The following is a 15,654-nucleotide window of genomic DNA, read 5'->3' as shown; positions in this document are numbered from 1 at the left end:
AGCCATCATTACCCCTGTTTTACTGATGGTGGAATTGAGGCTCAGAGAGGTTAAGAGACTTGCCCAAGGTCACACAGCTAGGAAGTGGTGGATGGAAATGAAGAGCCCTTCACATCAAACACCCTGCCTGTGCCCTATTGGTTCTTTCCAGATTGGAGTATCCTGAGATTCTTTGTCTAGAGGGCACTTTGGATCCAGGGTGGGTGGGGTGAGGGGTGTGTTTGGAAAGCAGTTCGGGGTGACGCTGGGAGAGAAATGGAAGGCAGATGATGGGCTCTGTGCTGTGACAGCAGGGCCGGCATGTGCGGAAGGGCTGGTTGCCCCAGGGGGCATGTGATGGGGGTCCTGGGAGGTGCCCAGGGTCGGCACCTCACACTTGTCACCCCTGGCGTCCCTTCGTGAAGATTTGTTATCCAGCTGCTGGAGGACCTGGTGTTCTTCGTCAGTGACGTCCCCAACAATGGGCAGAACGTGCTGGACGTCATGGTTACCAAGCCCAACCGGGAGCGGCAGAAGCTGATGAGAGAGCAGAACATCCTCAAACAGGTGGCCATGCACATGCATGGGGGGTGGGCGGGCCTCGGGGAAAGGCCAGTGACCAGGACACCTTTTTTTTTTTTTTTGGCCGCGCGGCATGTGGGATCTTAGTTCCCTGACCAGGGATTGAACCTGTGCCTCCCGCATTGGAAGCACAGAGTCCCAACCGCTGGACTGCCAGGGAAGTCCACTCCTGCTTTTTTTTTTTTAATTTTGGGAACAGGACGTCTTGTGAACGTGAGCTTGCCTTTTCCCATCTCCAGCTGAGCTGCAGTCTCCCTGATGTTTCTCATCAATTCTTTTTAAAAATTAAAAAAAAAAAAAATTATTATTTTTTAAAAATGGAGGTATGGTTGATCTTATCACCTCTTTAAAAAAAAAAAAAAACACCCGCAATATTTATCGCGCTCTTAACCATGTACCAGGCACTGCCCTAAGTGCGTTACATGAATCGACTCATTTGATCCTCCCAACCTGGGGAGAGCTTATTTATTAATCATTATCCCCATTTTACCCATGAGGAAACTGAGGCACGCAGAGGTTCGAGTAACTTGACTGAGAATCCACAGCTAGGAAAAAACAGGGCCAGGATTTGCACTCAGATATCAGGCTGAGAACTTGAGCTTTTTTTTTTTTTAATAAATTTATTTATTTTATTTATTTATCTTTGGCTGTGTTGGGTCTTTGTTGCTGCGCATGGGCTTTGTCTAGTTGCGGCGAGCGGGGGCTCATTGCAGTGGCTTCCCATTGCAGTGGCTTCCCTTGCTGCGGATCATGGGCTCTAGGCACGTGGGCTTCAGTAGTTGTGGCACGCAGGCTCAGTAGTTGTGGCTCGCAGGCTCTAGAACGCAGGCTTGGCGTTTGTGGTGCACGGGCTTAGCTGCTCCGCGGCACGTGGGATCTTTCCAGACCAGGGCTCGAACCCATGTCCCCTGCATTGGCGGGCGGATTCTTAACCACTGCACCACCAGGGAAGCCCAAACTTGTGCTTTTTAAAAAAATTTTTTTTCTAAATTTTTATTATGAAAATTTTCAAACGTTGAGAAAGTATTGAAAGAATAGTACAACGAACACTGCCTGAATTCACTTGTTACCACTTTGCCAGCCTGGCTTTATGTAACCCTACATCCCCACATCCATCCTTTTGGACAAGTCAGGCCTGTGTCCGGTCTCTTAAGCTCTGGCCACACGGGCCTGGCCTGCCTTTTCTCTTAGCCTCAGACCCCTGAGCTGCAGTGACCCTCAGCTCTTCCCCCAGAGGCTGAGCCAGGCCCAAGATCTGAGTTGGGATTAGAATTCACATTGGGGAGGGACGGGCTGAGGCCAGCGTTGGGATTCCAACCAGGAGAGGGGAGTGAGTAAGGGGTGGGCGGGGGTCATGGTCTAGCTTAGAATCAGCTCAGGGTTAATGTCAGGGTGGCTTCCAGGCAGGGTCAGTTTGGGGCTTAGGATTCCTGGGACAATTAGGGGTGCGGGCAGATGTGGGGATCCCTCCTGACTCTCCCTGCTTCCCTAGATCTTTGGCATTCTGAAGACCCCGTTCCGTGACAAGGGGGGTGAGGGCCCCCTGGTGCGGCTGGAGGAGCTGTCGGACCAGAAGAACGCCCCCTACCAGCACATGTTTCGCCTGTGCTACCGCGTGCTGCGCCATTCCCAGGAGGACTACCGCAAGAACCAGGTGGGCTGCCCGCCGCCCTGGACTGCTGCCCCTTCACCTGCTGGCCGGCTCGCTCCCTCCCTCACTCCTGCTCTCATTCACTCAGCACGTGTTCACCAAGGCGCACCTGTGGTGTGCCAAGCGCCATCTCAGGCCCCAAGGATGAGGATGCTGCAGGGAACCAAACCAGATAGTAGGGCTGTCCTCACAGCGCACAACCTGGCTCCATCCTTAGAGGGGCCTCGTGCTGGGTTTAACGCTCCACTGTGGCTGTCTTGAAATTCTTAATTTTTGAACAAGGGTCCTGCTATTTCTTTTTTTTTTTTAAATATTACCTCTAGTTTATTTATATATTTATTTAAATACAGTTGATTTACAATGTTGTATGAATTTCTACTGTACAGCAAAGTGATTCAGTTATACATATATATACATTCTTTCTTTAATAGTCTTTTCCATTATGGTTTATCATAGGACTTTTTTTTTTTAAATAAATTTATTTATTTATTTATTTTTGGCTGCATTAGGTCTTCGTTGCTGCGCGCAGGCTTTCTCTAGTTGCGGCGAGCGGGGTCTACTCTTCGTTGCAGTGCGCAGGCTTCTCATCGAGGTGGCTTCTCTTGTTGTAGAGCACGGGTTCTAGGCACGCAGGCTTCAGTAGTTATGGCGTGTGAGCTTAGTTGCTCCACGGCATGTGGGATCTTCCCGGACCAGGGCTCGAACCCATGTCCCCTGCATTGGCAGGCAGGTTCTTAACCACTCTTCCACCAGGGCAGTCCTATCATAGGATATTGAATATAGTTCTCTGTGCTGTACAGTAGGACCTTGTTGTTTATGCATTCTATATATAAAAGCTTACATCTGCTAACCCCAACCTCCCACTCCGTCCCTCCCCCAACCCCCTCCCCCTTGGCAACCACCAGTCTGTTCTCTATGTCCATGAGTCTGTTTCTGTTTCATGGATAAGTTCATTTGTGTCATATTTTAGATTCCACATATAAGTGATATCATATGGTATTTGTCTTTCTCTTTCTGACTTAGTATGATAATCTCTAGTTGCACCCATGTTGCTGCAAATGACATTATTTCGTTCTTTTTTATGGCTGAGTAGTATTCCATTGCATATATATACCACATCTTCTTTATCCATTCATCTGTTGATGGACTTTTAGGTTGTTTCCATGTCTTGGCTATTGTAAATAGTGCTGCTGTGAACATATCTTTTTTTTTAAAATTAATTAACTAATTAATTAATTAATTAATTTATGGCTGTGTTGGGTCTTCGTTTCTGTGCGAGGGCTTTCTCTAGTTGTGGCAAGTGGGGGCCACTCTTCATCGCGGTGCACGGGCCTCTCACTATCGCGGCCTCTCTTGTTGCGGAGCAGGGGCTCCAGACGCGCAGGCTCAGTGGCTGTGGCTCACGGGCCTAGTTGCTCCGTGGCATGTGGGATCTTCCCGGACCAGGGCTTGAACCCGTGTCCCCTGCATTGGCAGGCAGATTCTCAACCACTGTGCCACCAGGGAAGCCCAGCATATCTTTTTGAATTATAGTTTTGTCTGGATATATGCCTAGGAGTGGGATTGCTGGATCATATGGTAATTCTATTTTTAGTTTTCTGAGGAACCTCCATACTGTTCTCCATAGTGGCTGCACCAACTTACATTCCCACCAACAGTGTAGGAGGGTTCCCTTTTCTCCACACCCTCTCCAGCATTTGTTATTTGTAGACTTTTTAATGATGGCCATTATGACTGGTGTGAGGTGGTACCTCATTGTAGTTTTGATTTGCATTTCTCTAATAATTAGTGATGTTGAGCATCTTTTCATGTGCCTATTGGCCATCTGTATTTCTTCTTTGGAGAAATGTCTATTTAGGTGTTCTGCCCATTTTTTGATTGGGTTGTTGGTTTTTTTGTTGTTGAGTTGTATGAGCTGTTTGTGTATTTTGGAAATTAAGCCCTTGTCGGTCGCATCATTTGCAAATATTTTCTCCCATTCTGTAGGTTGTCTTTTCATTTTGTTTATGGTTTCCTTTGCTGTGCAAAAGCTTTAAGTTTGATTAGGTCCCATTTGTTTATTTTTGTTTTTATTTCTTTTGCCTTGGGAGACTGACCTAAGAAAACATTGGTACGATTTATGTCAGAGAATGTTTTGCCTATGATCTCTTCCAGGAGTTTTATGGTGTCATGTCTTATATTTAAGTATTTAAGCCATTTTGAGTTTATTTTTGTGTATGGTGAGAGGGTGTGTTCTGACTTCATTGATTTATGTGCACTGTCCAACTTTCCCAACACCACTTGCTGAAGAGACTTCTTTTTCCCATTGTACATTCTTGCCTCCTTTGTCGAAGAGTAATTGACTGTAGGTGTGTGGGCTTATTTCTGGGAAGAGTCCTGCTATTTCATTTTCACCGGGCCCCACCAATCATGTAGCTGGCCCTGCCAAACAGACAGGGTCCCTCCCTCGTGGGGGTTTCACTCTGGTAGGGAGATGGATGGTGAGCTAAATAACTATATTACATAAAACTACCCTCTACTCGGAGCTGGCATCCTCTCCTGGACCCCTTAGCTTCCTAGGGTTGGGGTCCCTTGCCGGTGTCGGGTCCTTGTCTGGGGCCCTGGGAGCAGTGTTCTGGAGCAGAGCTGGGCTCCCTGTGACCCCCAGCCTGGCCACCCCCCAGGAGCACATCGCCAAGCAGTTCGGGATGATGCAGTCCCAGATTGGCTACGACATCCTGGCTGAAGACACCATCACAGCCCTGCTGCACAACAACCGCAAGCTCCTGGAGAAGCACATCACCAAGACGGAGGTGGAGACCTTCGTCAGCCTGGTGCGGAAGAACCGGGAGCCCAGGTGGGCCCCCCTCCCCTGCCATACCACACCCCTCCCCCCTCTCACTGCTGCCTGGGGAAGAAAGCTGCTGGTGCTGGCTGTTAAATATTGAAATCCTTCTGCACTTGTTGATAAACTGCCACCTCTCTGAGGCCCTGGCCCCTCCAGCCCCTCCCTAGGTCCCCTCCCATATTTGGCCCAACCTAGCAACAAGGGGGTTGACTCCTGGTAGAGTAGGAGGCCCCCAGACCCTTCTCCAGAGGCCAAGTCAGTGCCTGCACTGGACCAGTTAAATATTTTGAATATCACTCCTTCCTGTGTCTCCTTTCCTCTGACCCCCTGGACTCCCATCTAGCCCCAGGGTGATGACTGTGGGTCATCCCTCCCCAGGGAGCCGGGAGTCCATATCCCTGTCTACAGGCTTTGAGAAGGAAGCAGGAGCAGCAAACTCCAAGTGCCGGGGAGCTGGTGCTGCCAGCTGGGGAAGGAGGAGGGTGGGCTTTGTCCCCACTGGGGGGCCACCCCTGAGTCCCTCACCCCCACCCCTGCTGTCACCACTCCAGGTTCCTGGACTACCTCTCTGACCTGTGTGTGTCCAACCACATCGCCATCCCCGTCACCCAGGAGCTCATCTGCAAGTGTGTGCTGGACCCCAAGAACAGTGACATTCTCATCCAGACCGAGTGAGCCGGCTGCACTGTTTCCTACCCGCAGCTCACGTCCCCCCCGGGGCTCCACCCTGCCCGGCCCCCCCGCTGCCTTAGAGCTGGGGCCCTGTCTGGGTTCACGCTAGAACCTGCAGGCTCTCTGCAGATACCCAGTACCTGCTGTGTGGCCAGCTCGGTGCCCGGCACTGTGTGGGGGAGGGGATGGGGGCACAGAGGAGAGTGAGCCGAGGCCCCTGCCTTCCAGAAGCTCATGGTCCGTCTGGGGTCGCAGGCTGGAGGTGGGTCCCACAGGGGAGGCAGCCTGGGAGCCTGACTGGCCCTCAGCCCAGCTCTGGGAGGGGAGGTCTGTGTGGCCGGGGGTGCTCGGGGAGGGCTCCGGGCCCCGCTCCCTGTGATGGGTTCCGTCGGTCTGCAGGCTTCGGCCCGTGAAGGAGATGGCGCAGTCCCTCGAGTACCTGAGCATCGAGTACTCAGAGGAGGAAGTGTGGCTCATGTGGACCGACAAGAACAACGAGCACCACGAGAAGAGCATCAGGCAGCTGGCCCAGGAGGCCCGGGCCGGCAACGCCCACGATGAGAACGTGCTCAGCTACTACAGGTGCCTCGTGGTCCTCCCAGGGGCCCTCGCCAGGCCCTGCCCCGGGACGAGCCCCAGCAGCTTCGAGGGGACTCCTGCCTCCGCCTTCACCTGGGAGGCTAAGTGACGGGTGACTGGGCGGCCCGAGGAGCACTGGGTGGCCTGAGGCCAGGCTCAGCACAGTGACGAGGCCTGAAAGAAACCCACACCTGTCTCCATACATACATATTTAAAAAAGAAGAACACTAGATAACACTCATCAAAGGCTCACTGTCTCCTGGGCACTGGTCAAAACACTTTCACCCAATCACTCATTTCAGCCTCACAACAACCCTGTGAAGTAGAGACTATCATTACTCGCATTATAAAGTTGGGGAGACAGGCACAGAGAGGTAAAGGAACTTGCCTAAGGTGACACAGCTGTAAGCAGGGAGCCATGATCCAAACCCAGGCTGCCTGGCCATGGAGCCTGGGGTAGGTAATGCAGGGCTCCGAGGAGGAGGCAGAGGGCATGACTCGGTGCAGAACAAAGCTTCCTACAGCCTTCATTTCTGTAGCTCTTCCACCCTGGTCTTGCACCCTCCCCTCCTCTGTCTCCCAGTCTTGCCCTCAACCCCCTGCCCGAGCAGGGTTCCTCTTACCGAACTCTCCTCCCTTCCCCCTCCCAGCCTTTCTCTATGCCATCCCCCTTCCCATGAAGACCTGTCCTGACTGAGCCAGAAGCACCTTCCTCCTTAGCAAGGAGGGGAGATTTGCTATTACTCAATCCCAGACTGTGTTTCCATCCACTTGTCTTGCTCAGAATTGTGTCCTGTTATGGTGGCTGGTGTGTGGTTTAACCTAAGTCCCTTTGCCACTTTCTCAAGTCCTCAGCAGGCCCAGGCCTGTGCCAGCAGCCCTTGCGAGCCCACCTGCCATGTCCTCACCGTCCTCCCTGCCCCGCAGGTACCAGCTGAAGCTCTTTGCCCGCATGTGCCTGGACCGGCAGTACCTGGCCATTGATGAGATCTCTCAGCAGCTGGGCGTCGACCTGATCTTCCTGTGCATGGCGGACGAGATGCTGCCCTTTGACCTGCGTGCCTCCTTCTGCCACCTGATGCTGCATGTGCACGTGGACCGTGACCCCCAGGAACTGGTCACGCCCGTCAAGTTCGCCCGCCTCTGGACTGAGATCCCCACGGCTATCACCATCAAGGAGTGAGCTGGGTGGAGGAGGGTGGGCAGGGTTCAGCTGGAAGGGGGAGGATCTCGGGGGACCCTCATGCCTCGCCGCCTCCACCGCCAGCTATGATTCCAACCTCAACGCCTCCCGAGATGACAAGAAGAACAAGTTTGCTAGCACCATGGAGTTCGTGGAGGACTACCTCAACAACGTGGTCAGCGAGGCTGTGCCCTTTGCCAATGAGGAGAAGAACAAGCTCACCTTTGAGGTGGGCTGGGGCTCAGCAGTGTGCTGGCTTGCTCCCTCCTGGGTCTTGGTCACTCCCCAGGATAGGGTGTGGGATATACGACCTCACTTCCCTCAGTGCCCCCGCCACTGCAGGGAGACCTCATAGACTGCTGGGAGGGAGGCTTCTCTCCTGCCGCCCCGGAGAGGGCTGCCTCCCCCTCATCCACTCACCACATCAGCCCAGGGCTGGGTCACGGGCCCCTGGCAGGAGCCACCCGCCACTTCTTGCATTTCTGCCCTGTCCTCCCCACAGTAGCCTCCTCTGCAGGCCTGTCTTCCTTGGTAACCCTCTGGGGTCAGGCTGCTCTTGTCTGGGACCCTTGGTTCCGTGTCCATGCAGCCCTGACATCCTAGAGCCTTTCCAGAGGAATCTGTCCCTCATTATACTCCCTGGGCTGGCCCCACCCACAAGATCACGCCCTTCATGAGCCCCACCCACCATGCTTTGGCCCCGCCCACACTCACCTCTGCCCCCACCCCCTCTCCGCAGGTGGTCAGCCTGGCGCACAACCTCATCTACTTTGGCTTCTACAGCTTCAGCGAGCTGCTGCGGCTCACACGCACTCTGCTGGGCATCATCGACTGCGTGCAGGCCCCCCCGGCCATGCTGCAAGTCTATGAGGACCCAGGCGGTGAGGCTTTGCTCCGCCGGGCCATCCGCTACCCACCCTAGCGTCTGTCTCCTCTTACCTCTCCCATCGACCCTCCTGTGCATCCTTCTTCCTGGCTCTTCTGCCAGTGAGTGTCTTAGGCCCCAGTCTCCTCCAGCCTCAGCTGGACCAGAGAAGCCCCCTGCCCAGGCACTGTGGAGACGCTGGGGTCTGGGCGAGTTGCCTTCCTACATAGCCTGATCTTGAGGGAGATAATGAGGCCCTGCGGGGGAGCTCCCAGTCAGATGTGGGGGACACACACTGCTATCAAGAGGAAGCAGCCCAGCCGTCAGGGACACCCCCTGCTGGCATAAACTCATCCAAACAAAAAGTGCACGAAGGCTGACCCCTGGCCTTTAGTGCTCTCCACACAGTGTCCCCTGAGTCCCCCGTGCTCTGTAGCAGCTCTCGTGATTTCCCACATGAGAATTCTCACTGATCTCCCCACACAGTTCACCTTTGTCCTGGCCCTCCCTTCTATTCCCAGCTTTGGCTGAAAGCTCACCTCCCCCAGGAAGTCTTCCTGGGTTAGCCCTGCCCCTTCCTTAGGGTGGCTTTGCCCTGCAGCTGAGAGAGACAGAGTCAGACCAGGTGCCCCTGCTGTGTGTCCTCTGTGACCCCCTCCTGCTCCCGGCTCTGCAGGCAAGAACGTGCGGCGGTCCATCCAGGGAGTGGGGCACATGATGTCCACCATGGTGCTGAACCGCAAGCAGTCTGTCTTTGGCGCCCCCAGCCTGCCTGCCGGCGCCGGTGCCCCTGAGCCGCTGGACAGAAGCAAGTTTGAGGAGAATGAGGACATTGTGGTGATGGAAACCAAACTGAAGATCCTGGAAATCTTGCAGGTGGCTGGGCCAGGAGCGTGGCGGGAGGTGTTAGGAACAGGGCAGGAGAACGGGGCGCAGGTATGGGGAGGTTGGTGAGGTGAACCCCCCTCAGATCATAGTATCTAGTGCTGGGAGGCTCCACAATGAGCTGTCTAGCCCAGTGGGTCTCAAAGTGTGGTCCTCCGACCAGCAGCGTCAGCCTCACCTGGGAACTTAGACATGCAGGTTCTTGGGCCCCGCCTGGGACTTATGGATCAGAGACACTGGAGGTGGGGCCTGTTGTCTGTGCAGTAACAAGCCCTCCTAGTGGTTCTGGTGTGTGCTGTCTCCTCATTGTACAGACGAGGGGAGGGAAAGGGGGAAGGGGACTTTTCTGCAGTCACACAGATTTTGAAGCAGAGCTAGAGATTTGAGAGCTTGTTTCCTGGTGGGGTGGACACAGTCATCCTTCTTCTGGGTGTCTTCTGGGTCTGAGACTCCTCAGCAGCACTTGGGGAAGGGGCTTTATAGGGTCCTGAGAAGGGATAAGGACCCTTGCTTTTGCTGTGCTTCCACCAGAGGATGGGAAGGGTAATGCAGTGATGTCCCTGGGGACCCAGTCTGGGCAGGGTCTGTTTAGGGGAGTCAGAAGAGGGGACTTCTAACTCATTCTGGGGGCTGGGGGCTTCCAGATCTGAGTCCTGGGTGTGGCCAGAGGCTCTGTGCCCCATGAGGACAGAGGATAGAGGCCAGTCAAGGGTGTCTGCAAACCCTGTGTCCTCACCCCCCACCCCGCTGTGACCTCTCCTGCTCCCCCATAGTCCTTGGTTCCCTCCTACTCCCAGGAACCCCAGAGTCTGTTTGGCAGAGCGGGATAGAAGGACGAGAGTCGGCCTTTGGACCTGGGGAGCTGCCTTCCCATCCCTGTCAGCGTCCAGCCTGGGAAAGAGGGACTGAGTGGGCTGCGAGGGGGGTCTCTGCCTCATTCTGAGAGGAGGTACCATCCACCATCACTGAGGCAGGAGCTGGGGAGAGGGCGCCCTGGACCTCCCTGGGAAGAGGAGTCTTTATTTATTTTTATTGAAGTATAGTTGATTTACAACATTGTGTTAGATTCCTGCTGTACAGCAGGTGATTCAGTTATACATATATACACATTCTTTTTAAATATTCTTTTCTATTACGGTTTTTCACAGGGTATTGAATATAGTTCCCTGTGCTAAACAGTAGGACCTTGTTGTTTATCCATCCTGTGTATAATAGTTTATGTCTGCTCATCCCAAACTCCCAATCCTTCCCTCCCGCACACCCCCCCTTTCCCTTGGCAACCACAAGTCTGTTCTCTATGTCTGTGAGTGTGCTTCTGTTTCATAGGTAGGTTCATTTGTGTTGTATTTTAGATTCCACATATAAGTAATATTGTATGGTATTTGTCTTTCTCTGTTTGACTTACTTCACTTAGTATGATAATCTCCAGGTCCATCCATGTTGCTGCAAATGGCATTATTTCGTTCTTTTTAATGGCTGACTTATATTCCATTGTGTATATGTACCACATCTTCATTATCCATTCCTCTGTCAATGGCCATTTAGGTTGTTTCCGTGTCTTGGCTGTTGTGAATAGTACTGCTATGAACATAGGGGTACATGTGTCTTTTTGAATTATATTTTTGTCCAGATAATATGCCAGGAGTGGGATTGCTGGATCATATGGCAGCTCTATTTCTAGTTTTCTGAGGAACCTCCGTACTGTTTTCCACGGTGGCTGCACCAGCGTGCCCTCCCTGGGGAGAGGAGTCTTGAGGTTGTTGGTTGTGTTGTCCCATAGGGTTCTGAGCGTCCACGCTGAGCCTCCTGAGTGCTGGAACTCATTCGGGGTGGCCCCTCACTCTTCCTAGAGCGAGACTGGCCTCCTGACCTCAGACCGGTCCTCACCCCATCCTCTCCTCCTTCTCCAGTTCATCCTCAACGTCCGCCTGGATTACCGCATCTCATACCTGCTGTCCGTCTTCAAGAAGGAGTTTGTGGAGGTGTTTCCCATGCAGGACAACGGGGCTGATGGCACAGCCCCGGCCTTCGACTCCGCCAGTGAGCCCCCACCCCTCCCTTCACCCTGACTTCATGCCGAGGCTGTGTGACTCGCCCAGGGGTACAGAGCAGTGGGCTGCAGCCTGGGGTCACTTCGGGCCAGCTCCCCAGCCCTGCCCCCGTTTCCCAGTCTGCAAGGGCCTTTCCTCTCCATTGTCTCATTTAATTGCCCCAATGAGGGCACGGGGCAGGGGTCATCCCCTCCATTTCCTAAATGGGGAAACTGAGGCCCATAGGGGGGCAGGGACTTGCCCAAGGCCACAGTTGGTCAGAGGCTGAGCCAGACCAGCACCCCCAGCCCAGAACTCTGCTCACCCCGGCAGGGCAGGGTGGCTGCTCTGGTCCCTGCCCTGGTTGGTTCCACCTCTGCCGCCAGAAGAGGCAGGCAGAGGGGCTGCCAACCAGCCAGTGTGGGGAAGGGGGTGGTTTGAGTGTCTCCCTGCTCCCTCTCCCCAGTGCTCCCCATCTCTCCTGTACATGGACCAGCCACTTGCCTTCATCTGCCCCCTCTTGCTCCCCACAGCCGCCAACATGAACCTGGACCGCATCGGGGAGCAAGCGGAGGCCATGTTTGGAGTGGGGTGAGGCCAGGGTTGAGGCTGGGGGTTGTGGATGGGGTTGGGTGGGTGATGCCAACACAGGCTTGAGACCCTCCCCCCCTCGGTTAATCCTCCTGCAGACCCTTACCAGGCTCTGGGGCGGGGGTGCCCTGGCTTTGCGCTCTGACCCTCCCTTGCCTGCCCAGGCCCAGTGATATTGGGACCACTTGGGCCCCACTGTCATCCTAGTCATCGCCCTGCCTCCCCTCAGGGCAGTTGTGCCTTTGTGTGTCAGAACTTGGGCAGGCAGCTGGAGGGATGTCCCTGTGTCCCACAGCGGGGAGGGCAGCCTGCTCTTCAAAGGGCTGGAGCAGGGTGGGGAGGGTCACCCCAGGAGCTGGGGGATCTTAACTATTTCTGTGCCATTCCTTTGGCATCTGGTGAAGGCTTTGGCTCCCTTCTCAGAATGGCGTTTTTATTTTTTATTTTTTTTTTATTTTTGGCTGCGCCATGCGGGATCCTAATTTTCCGACCAGGGATTGAATCCGGGCCCACGGCAGTGAAAGCGCCGATTCCTAACCACTGGACTGCCAGGGAATTCCCAGAATGGCGTTTTTAAATTCATAAAATAGTGCACACAAAATTACAAAGGAAACCAATGGCATTGAGATGCAGTTATCAAAATACTGGAGAAAACAAATTTGAAGTGACAGTTATATATGTGTGCCTCTCTATTAGCACATTAAATAACAATCTGTGCCTGGGGTGTAATCAGTACCATTACTTTGAAGTCGTGATGACTGTAAACGATATTTTGCAATTTCTATAGCAACTCTTAGGTGATGGGAAAACATCTGTGATTTTTTATTGGTGACAAAGTCACAGATACCGCTAATTTTTTCTCACTGAAGGAAACGCTACGTTTTGGTGAGAGGTTGGTGAAAAGAAAGATGGAGGTTTCCCCCCACCTCTGTTTACAGCCCCAGCCTCTAGCCACGAATCCCTTGGGGGTGTCTGTGGGTCCCCTGTGAAGAGTCCCTGCCTCAGCTGCTTAATCGAGGGGTGTTGTGTGGGACCTCAGGGGACACAGGGATCCCTGGGGTGCTCAGGGTGGCAGCTGTTTGCAAAGTGAGGAGGAAACATCAATATTTTTAGCCAGCGTGACATGGGGCACCACGGCTACCTAATGGGTGGCGGGGAGCCTGCTTGTCCCCTGGGCCCCAGGAAGGTGCCGACCATGCCCCCCATCACCCTCCTCCCCGCCCCCCCCCCCCCCCGACAGGAGGACGAGCAGCATGCTGGAGGTGGACGACGAGGGTGGCCGCATGCTCCTGCGCGTGCTCATCCACCTCACCATGCACGACTACGCGCCCCTGGTCTCCGGGGCCCTGCAGCTGCTCTTCAAGCACTTCAGCCAGCGCCAGGAGGCCATGCACACCTTCGAGCAGGTGCTGGCTCCCCTGCCAGAGCGCCCGGCCCTTGGGGAGCAGGAGGAAGGCCCGAGGCGGCTTCTCGGGAGCCAGCGGGCACCGAGCAGGCGGGCCACAGACTGGACGCTAGGGGGGGATGCAAGGACGGAGCAGCTCATAGCCCGGGGGCAGCTTGAGATGCCTCCCTCGGGTGTTTGGCCTTGCGGAGCTCCTTAAAGGGGGAGCTACGTCTTGGCCACCTCAATCTCCTCTCAGCCTGGCTCCAGGCCTGTCATGTCTTAGGAGGTGGACAGCACTTTACAGATTGCACACTCTATCACGTGCACCTTTGCTAATAAGTGCTTTGAATCATGCCTAGCGCGCATTCAGCCTTCACCAAGGGGACTGGCTTTGTTACTGTGATGTCGTGTGGTCTCGACCGCTCCCTGTGAGAGGGGAGTGGTATTTAATGAGTGAGCACCGTGTATCAGGCACTGAGCACTGGGCTTGCATTCATGGAATTCTCCAAGCAGCCCCGACAGCGTGGTTTCTACTCTCATTCCTGTTTTACAGGTGGGAGAAATTGAGGCTCAGGGGGCTTTAGCTTTCTTCCCTTACCCACTGACCCAGAGCGGGTAAGGTGGGATCGGAGTCAGGGTTCAGTTCCCAGCATTCAGTGATGTCAGTATGCCTTGCCCTGCCCTGTTCAGGTTTTGCGTGAACAACTAACAGGCCACAGCAGCGCGTGACACGAGTCAGTGAATAACTGAAGCCAGATGATGACGCAGCTCATGACCGGGGATGCAGGGAAGTCTGTGGCCATCAGGGAAGGCTTCCTGGAAGCAGTGGACTTAGAACAGAGCCATAAACTCTGAGTAGGATCTGGCTCAGTGGAGAGGAGCAGTTGTAGAGTGGAGATGCCAGGAGCAGAGAGGCCTGGATAGTGCAGCGCCGGGAGTCTCTATGAGGCAGTGGACCTGGGGGTGCTCTCTCACCAGGCACGCCTGTCCTTGACCTTCAGGTGCAGCTGCTGATCTCAGCCCAGGACGTGGAGAACTACAAGGTGATCAAGTCGGAGCTGGACCGGCTGCGGACCATGGTGGAGAAGTCGGAGCTGTGGGTGGACAAGAAGGGCAGCAGCAAGGGCGAGGAGGTGGAGGCAGGCGCCGCCAAAGACAAGAAGGAGGTGCGCGGGGTGCGGGAGTGGGGGCAGGGCCCCCGCGAGGGCTGGGCCTGGCTGACCCCGCTCCCTGTGCCCCCAGCGGCCCACGGACGAGGAGAGCTTTCTGCACCCGCCTGGGGAGAAGAGCAGTGAGAACTACCAGATCGTCAAGGGCGTGAGTGGCCGGGTCCTCGGGTGTGGGTCTGCGGGCCGGCCTCTGCCGCCTCCACTCCCCGCCGCCTTGGAAGATATCCTCCAGCTTTCCTTGAGTGTTGAAAACGACTCTGCCAAGGTCCAGATGGAATTATTTTAAAGCTGAAGGAACTTAATGAAATTCCATTTCACAGTCATGTTGTTCTGTTGGCTTTGATGGGTGGAATCGGGCTTTTAGTTCTTTCCTGCCTTGCTGCAGGGATCTGATTCAGCGGCCGTGGCCTCCTTCCCTCTTCCTGTCCCTGGTGTGAGCTGGGGCTTGGCTGTGGTTGGCTGAGGGGTGGGTCGGGCAGAAGGGAAGCTTGAGGAAGTGGGAAGGGGTCCTGGGCTCACCCTCCCCTCCCCCAGATCCTGGAGCGGCTGAACAAGATGTGTGGCGTCGGGGAGCAGATGAGGAAGAAACAGCAGCGGCTGCTCAAGAACATGGATGCCCACAAGGTCATGCTGGACCTGCTGCAGATCCCCTATGACAAGGTGACACCCGACTTCTGACCTCTGACTCCCCAGGGCAGCTTCACCCTGAACCCTGACCCAACCCAAGCCACACACTAACCCCTGATGCTGACCTAACCCGGCCTCTCCCTGACCTTTTACCTTGGCCTGCCCCACATACCTTGACCCCTGAATCCAATCTTAGTGTCATCTTGACCTTTGACCTTCCACCCCTCATCCTAATCCACTTTGACCTTGAATTGACTCCAGTCTCACCCTGATTCTTGACTCTGACCCCAGCTTCTGTTTCCCTCTCTGGTCTAATCCTTATACTCTCAACATCATTTTAACCTTTGACCCTCAACTTCCTTACCCTGTCCTATGTTAACCCTAATTTGACTCCAGTCTCTCCTTGGCCCATGACTTTGATTCTATACCCTAGCCTCACCCTGACTGTCCCCAAGCCCACCCTGGCCCCTACCTCCAGACATAGCCTCATCTCAACCATGGACCCCTCCCCTTGACTGATCTTGATCTTGATATTTCTCCAGCTTCAACCCACTCTTGACCCTGACACCCCCTCAGTGTTCACCTGACCCTGACCCGTTAGCCTTGCTCCCCGACTCCGGCCTCATC

The 15,654-nt window shown here is 54.5% G+C and overlaps 1 protein-coding gene across 2 annotated transcripts in view; it reads left to right on the top strand.

Annotated features, from left to right (window-relative positions):
- Positions 1 to 15,654, top strand: part of ITPR3 (inositol 1,4,5-trisphosphate receptor type 3) — a 67,208-nt gene that overhangs the window by 31,606 nt on the left and 19,948 nt on the right. For both annotated transcript variants that reach the window (XM_059938911.1, XM_059938910.1), the window contains exons 15-29: positions 405 to 546; positions 2,054 to 2,215; positions 4,876 to 5,048; positions 5,591 to 5,710; positions 6,111 to 6,293; positions 7,218 to 7,469; positions 7,558 to 7,702; positions 8,213 to 8,354; positions 9,015 to 9,214; positions 11,134 to 11,263; positions 11,787 to 11,844; positions 13,085 to 13,250; positions 14,233 to 14,397; positions 14,474 to 14,548; positions 14,935 to 15,060. In XM_059938911.1, the coding sequence (XP_059794894.1) occupies positions 405 to 546; positions 2,054 to 2,215; positions 4,876 to 5,048; positions 5,591 to 5,710; positions 6,111 to 6,293; positions 7,218 to 7,469; positions 7,558 to 7,702; positions 8,213 to 8,354; positions 9,015 to 9,214; positions 11,134 to 11,263; positions 11,787 to 11,844; positions 13,085 to 13,250; positions 14,233 to 14,397; positions 14,474 to 14,548; positions 14,935 to 15,060 (2,239 nt within the window). The remainder of the gene's footprint in view (positions 1 to 404; positions 547 to 2,053; positions 2,216 to 4,875; positions 5,049 to 5,590; positions 5,711 to 6,110; positions 6,294 to 7,217; positions 7,470 to 7,557; positions 7,703 to 8,212; positions 8,355 to 9,014; positions 9,215 to 11,133; positions 11,264 to 11,786; positions 11,845 to 13,084; positions 13,251 to 14,232; positions 14,398 to 14,473; positions 14,549 to 14,934; positions 15,061 to 15,654) is intronic.

This window comes from Balaenoptera ricei, chromosome 11 (genome assembly GCF_028023285.1).
Source record: "Balaenoptera ricei isolate mBalRic1 chromosome 11, mBalRic1.hap2, whole genome shotgun sequence".
NCBI classification, from domain to species: domain Eukaryota; kingdom Metazoa; phylum Chordata; class Mammalia; order Artiodactyla; family Balaenopteridae; genus Balaenoptera; species Balaenoptera ricei.
This window is presented reverse-complemented; position numbering and strand designations above follow the sequence as displayed.